The 6,215-nt window shown below is 37.4% G+C and overlaps 1 protein-coding gene across 1 annotated transcript; it reads right to left on the bottom strand.

Annotated features, from left to right (window-relative positions):
* Positions 1 to 289: 289 nt before the first annotated feature.
* On the bottom strand, positions 290 to 6,178 carry alg3 (ALG3 alpha-1,3- mannosyltransferase). The gene is made up of 10 exons (XM_043262118.1): positions 5,983 to 6,178; positions 5,666 to 5,908; positions 5,181 to 5,280; positions 4,263 to 4,410; positions 3,496 to 3,656; positions 3,151 to 3,271; positions 2,863 to 3,068; positions 2,605 to 2,681; positions 2,332 to 2,476; positions 290 to 2,223 (listed from the first exon to the last, which is right to left on the bottom strand). The coding sequence occupies exons 2-10, from the start codon at positions 5,841 to 5,843 to the stop codon at positions 2,055 to 2,057; spliced, it is 1,305 nt and encodes a 434-aa protein (XP_043118053.1). The 5' UTR covers positions 5,844 to 5,908; positions 5,983 to 6,178; the 3' UTR covers positions 290 to 2,054.
* Positions 6,179 to 6,215: the final 37 nt, after the last annotated feature.

Raw genomic sequence — 6,215 nt, 5'->3', positions numbered from 1 at the left:
TTTTTTTTTTTTTTGCATTGACTGATTCTGTCAGTATTACTCAATTTTAGAGCTAATAACTAAGAACATCAGTTAATTTTTGTAGGCTCATTTTTTTTTGACAGTAATTGAATTGTGTGTTCAGCAATGACTGCTTGCTTTTAGCCTTCTTCAGATATTTTGTAAGTTTGCTTACAAGCAACAGTTTTCAGGTAACACCACAAAAACAATCTTACTGGCAAAACTTACTGGGCTATATTTTTCATGTTCGATCATAGAAAAAAAAAATCATAACCATGATAACAATGAATGTTATGAAATTGACTTTTTATTTTCAATCACTTACAAATCTGTACAATAAAATGCTCTGAATGATTTCAAATGAAGCTTCTCCAGGTTTTAAGATACTGTTGTTTCAAACATTAAGGGCTTTAAATTTACTGTACCTTCAGGCTGGTTTTGCCCAAACTTTCATACCCTGAGCCTGTCAAAAAACGTGGAAATGGAATAAAATCATGGACAACAGTTGGATTACGGGCTACACTTTGGATTAGGCAAATGAATATTATGCATAAGCAAGCAAGAATATCGTAAGAGTAAGATTCATAAGAACATTCATTCACTCTTCATAACAGAAAAATAAAAATCACACTCTAAATATGAAGCATTTCAGCAATAAATATCTCTCTTTATGCTAGAAAGAAAAAAGGTAGAGAACACAAAAAAGTAAGACCAAAGACGGAAAACAAACAACTACTAAAAAGAAATGGAAATGCAGATCTATGCTGTTCCTTTGGGCCCTATAAATGTAACTCTATGAACCGTTTGAGACACAAATGTGAACGGCTGGAGAAAAACATCTATTCAACTATTCAGGCATTATTTAAATCACCACCATCATGTCCTACCAAACCAGCATGAGTTTTTCTTAAAATTAAGATACTTTAGGTGAAATCCGAGAACTTTCTGTCTCTGCATAAACAGCAGAGCAACTGGCATGTTCGAGAAAGATAGCAAGAACATCACTGAAATAGTTAATGTGACACCAGAGGTTCAACTGTCATGTGATGAAGCTACCTACTGATTGACTCAGGAGCAGGCGTTCTGCAGATGTAGAACCCAGATGTTCTGCGCCATGTTTACAAGGTGAGAAAGACATGCTGTATGCAAGCTCTAGAATTCTACATTGATTTTGCTTTAGGTCTTGGTGTATTCCTGTATCCTTGAATCATGAGAAACCAGTGAGAGTACGTAAAAATGCATTACCGTCGGGGACAGATGAAAGCCTCCCCAGTAATTGATTCAAAGCGACTGAAGCCATGACTAAGTCATCCTCTCTTTCAAAACCTTCAGGCATGATGACAGCTTGCATGTTCCTCAGCTTGTAAACATGCCGCAGTGCATCCAGGTTCTACATCAACAAATATCAAAGAAGATAAGAAATGATTGAATATAGTTGTTATTTTTGTTTGCTTTGCACACAATAAGTACTCTGGTTGCTTCATATTCCAATTGAACCACTGAGGTCTCATGGATTAATTTAATATTTTTCTGGGCCTTGAATGTGGTCGCTGTCTGTGATTTCATAAACAACATCTTGAACGAAGATCTTACCGGTTTGGAAAGACATGAAGGCGACAGCCGTGCACATGACAGAATTAATGGGTGAACTAACCCTTCACTGTTGAAGTGCAATTATATATAACATCTTGTACAAATAAATGAATAAGTCCATTGACCAAGAAGAAGCGATCTTTGAGGTCTCAAAGGTCAACTGTGTTGCTATTTAAAAAAAAAAAAAAAAAAAAAAAAAAGTTTTCCAACAAAGATTCATTCACATTTTCCACACCGACAACCTTGACTATGCATCACATTAGTCTAAGAATCCTGAGAAGCATTGTAAACTCTCTGAGATCCACAGATAAGAACCTTCCTCCATTAACAAAAACCCCTCATACCGACTCCGGGCACAGGTCCCTGGCAGCCCCTTTGTGTCCCGCTTGTACAGGAGCTTGCAGATGGGGCTGGAGGCCAGGAAGCATCCCACACAGCGAGTGCCCTGGTCAGGTTGAGGTTTAATGGTGTTTAGCCTTGTTTTCTGACTTTTGAGACTGAGGAGCCGGGGTTGGGTTGAGCCACAAACAGAGCAGGATAATGAAATGGCAGACATGCAGTGATAGGGAGCTGTAGTTGGTGGACGGATACGTGTTCCAGGACAGCTCTATCAGGCCCAGAATCAACACCCTAAAAGAGAGCAAATAATAATGCTCACTGAATACTCTCAGACAACACATAATCTACACTAAATAATACACGGATAGAAACAAAAGATAACCCATGAGTGTGTTTTACCGGAGTAGGTGGGCAAGTTTCTTGACTCCTCCACTCCACAGCAGGAAGGGCAGCGTATGGAAGTACCAGACATAAAACTGATAATGCAGTGACCTACTGAAGCACATCCCGATGAAATTAGAAGTGAAAAGAATCAAAACTCTCTGTATGATCCAGGTTAAGAAACCATTCAACTAGAACAACTAGCGCAAAGTTCAGAAATGCCTGGATAAGTGAAAATAATCTGAAACTGATCCATCATACATTTGATTGAAATAACCTATAAAAGGATATGATCAGCATTGAGCTTTTGTACAGTCTCTTTTCTCTCAGACGGATTTGTTAGAATAGAACAAATACTGTTCCCAGACCTGTAATAGACACAATTGTTAAATGACACTGTGAGAGGCATATTGTACAACAAATTAAGCTGCAATTAAAATCCTTTAAATAGTTTTAAATACACAATTTCCTTAACATTTAAGGTGATTTAAGCACATGAAATACAGCTAAATTATTACAAACTTAATTATGAAGTTTAGATTTTTGCACCTCTTCCATCTCTTCAGCGCAAACAGAGCCAATGTAGCAATGTGAGCCAAAAGCAGAACCAGGTGGAAGTATCGACTCAAGAACACATCCTCGGGAAGAAAACGCCAGTTCACCGTCCACTTAAACAGAAACTGCCTGCCCAAGTCAAACGCCCGACTAACATACCCGACCGGGTTCGCCAAGAGGAACGGCAGTCCCAACGCCAGCTGAAAAGATACATGAAAACCTGGTGTAAAACAAAAGCTGGTTCACTTAACGAATGTGTGAATATGTTTGAATATGTCTAACCTGAATTACAGCACAGAGAGCGAGTTTAGGTAAAGTTCTCCACAGGCCGAACTCACACAGGAGGAGGAAGAGGAGACCAGGAGCGAAGAGCAGAACATTCATCTTCACAGACACAGCTAAACTGTATTCAGCACAGACAAATGCCTACTTTAAATGCACGTGCACGGCTGAAATATCCAGTCATTTATTTAACAATAATTATTCTTATGTTATACAGCGTTGAAGAGATTAGGTTTCAAACATTGTACAAAAGTAGTGGAAAAAATATAGTTAAAAAGATGAAAAAAAAAAAAACTTTTACCAGTCATCTATCACTCCATATAGAATGAAGAAGTTTCTACTTGCCTGTAGAGGGCACATCCCAGAGTCCAGCGGCTATCCAGGAAGAGATTGATGGCTCCGAATAGCAGCATCATGGCTACTGGATCATTAAAGAGGCGCAAGATGAAGATGGAGTGAATCCGATATGAAGCACAGCAGACAAAGAAGAACACGTATGGAGGAACCTAGAGAAGAATAAACAGACAAGCACTGTTATTAGGACACTTTCAAAACCAAGTGAACAAATGTCTGTATATGTCAGAAATATAAAACAAGAAATTAGCAATGCACTGCATTATTAGTAAGGTTTCTGTGAATGTAGAGATGAGTCATTCCTGCCTTGCAATTTGCAATATTGCAGATTTGACTTGCAATAGTTTAGCAACCAGTTGGATATAGAGGTCATAGAATTTATGTACACTGTATAACATAATTCATACACCACCATTTAAAGGTTTTTTTTTTAAAGAATCTCTTATGCTGACTACTTTTGTTTGATCAGAAATACAGTAAAAACAGAAATATTGTGAACTAGTTCTTACTATGTACTAGTGTGCTGTGCTGCTTAATATTTGACTATAATATATAACTGTGATATTTCTCAGGGTAATGAATAGAAAGTTCAGAAAAACAGAATGTGTGTAAAACAGATTTTTCACATTTTCCTTACAAATTTTATTTTTACCCAAATATTCGAACAGTGGATTGTATATTTCAAATTCTCTGTGAAAAAGATCCTGGCTATGAAGCAAAAAGTGACTGAACAGTATTGAATTATATGGGGTCATTACCTTTTTGGTGCGATGGTAAATGCGAAACACAAGCAGGAGGGTGATGAGGTAGAAAACAGCGAACATATACTGACCCAAGCGGATATTCTGTCCATGACCGGTAAGATAATACAGTCCAGTGAATATATACACAAAACCAGCTGGATACCTGAAACACACACACAGTATATACAATACAGTAAATAATCAGTGGCTAGATGTTAATTTAATACGCCATACTACTGCCAGTGTTGGGAGTAACTTATATAAATGTTAACAACTACATCTGATTTTTTTTTCACGCACAGATTTGATTGATTTCTTTCCCAAATTGCACTGACTGCTCTAAATAAGACACAAATGTTTTAGGAGTTTAGAACAAAAAAAATAGGACACATGCTTATTCAAAAACTTTTATTTCTTATTTGGGTTTACGCACACACTATTTTTTTTTTTTTGTCCAAGGCATTGTAATATGCCATCGTTTCCTGTCATAGCTATACAAAGATTAGATTCAAAAACAGCATCATAGCTATTAAACTATATCTTTTAAATCTGTATTTAACCTATATTAAATATATATATATTTTATTTACATTTCTCCAAGTAAGTGAACTCAAAGCAGCAAGTCTGAATGTTTGCGGCTTTAAAATTAAAATACGATCATCATAATTCAAGTGATGAAGGATTTTGAAAGCCTGAATGATCAGTTTTGAGCACTACTGTAAAGGTTAACCCCGCTTGGTTTACGTGTTTGAAATTATTTAACATTTACAAATATTAGAAAATTTATAAAAAAGTAATGAAAAGTAAATCAAATGTAATCAGTTACAGGATTAACCTGAAATCTGCAGCCTATTATTTTCCCAAAGTAAATTATTACTGGGCATCTAAAAGCTAGTATTGTCTACAGAAATGCTCTGATATGTGGACACTTACACCAGCGGCCCGGTGTCGCCCTTCAGCTGCGTGTAGTCATATGTGCCGTTAATAACTCCCTCCACCTCATCCATATACGCCTTCCAGTCGATCTCCGTGTCTACACACAACACGTACATCATCAGACAGAGCAATCACGACGATACTTATAACTGGCATCTCTCTGCATGCTGTGTCACGTTGTCATTTTGGCTTTATGGTGAGCGTGACTGACAGACACGAGCAGTGGGTCTGTGCACGTGTTCCTTTTAGGGAGTCTCGACGGATCAAACGCACAACTTAACCAGTCTACACTCTTGGAAGGTAAGTGTAACAGTTGAGTATGCACGAAATAAAGGAATGAATGAGCATCTGCATTAACAGCATGCAGCGGTTTCCCATTTGAACAAGCAGAAATCATGCAGCGTGGGGTTTCTTCAGCGTGCATGAATGAGTGGTTCACTTCTCCAAAGACCATGTCAGTGATACGATTCTACTGCACTTACATGCAACTTTTTGGATCACCCATATGTTAATCCCAATTTCCAGGAACCAAAGGACGGCCGTGACCAAGAACGTGTACTCTGCTTTGAACAACACCATGTGTTTGTCTTGCCATATGGAGGAAAGAGTTTTCTGAAGTTTTGATGGTAGAGTAGAGGCTCTCTTCTTTCCTCCTGCCATGTTGGCCGACTTGGTGAAGTCAACGGATTCAATCACAAACGTGTGCCGTTCCAAATTAAAAGTCCCTTGAGTGGGGAAAAATTGGATTCAAAAATTGCATTGAAAAAAAAAAGAAATATTAATTTATTAATTTGCTTACTTGTTTGTTATTATTTCGACTTATCTCTGACGTCTGTTCGTTTAAAATGTTTCAGAAATCTCATTTGAAATGTATTAAGATAACTGCAGAGGACAAACTGCTAAACGACTTTTTTTTAAATTAACTTAATAAACAACGTAAAGGTTCAATTGTGTTTGGCTGTGTGAAGTAGTGTCTCCAAATAGTGCCATAGCAAAAATTCACAGCAACCTAAAAAAAAAGTCCTCGCTCTT

This window comes from Puntigrus tetrazona, chromosome 2 (genome assembly GCF_018831695.1).
Source record: "Puntigrus tetrazona isolate hp1 chromosome 2, ASM1883169v1, whole genome shotgun sequence".
Lineage (NCBI taxonomy): Eukaryota > Metazoa > Chordata > Actinopteri > Cypriniformes > Cyprinidae > Puntigrus > Puntigrus tetrazona.
This window is presented reverse-complemented; position numbering and strand designations above follow the sequence as displayed.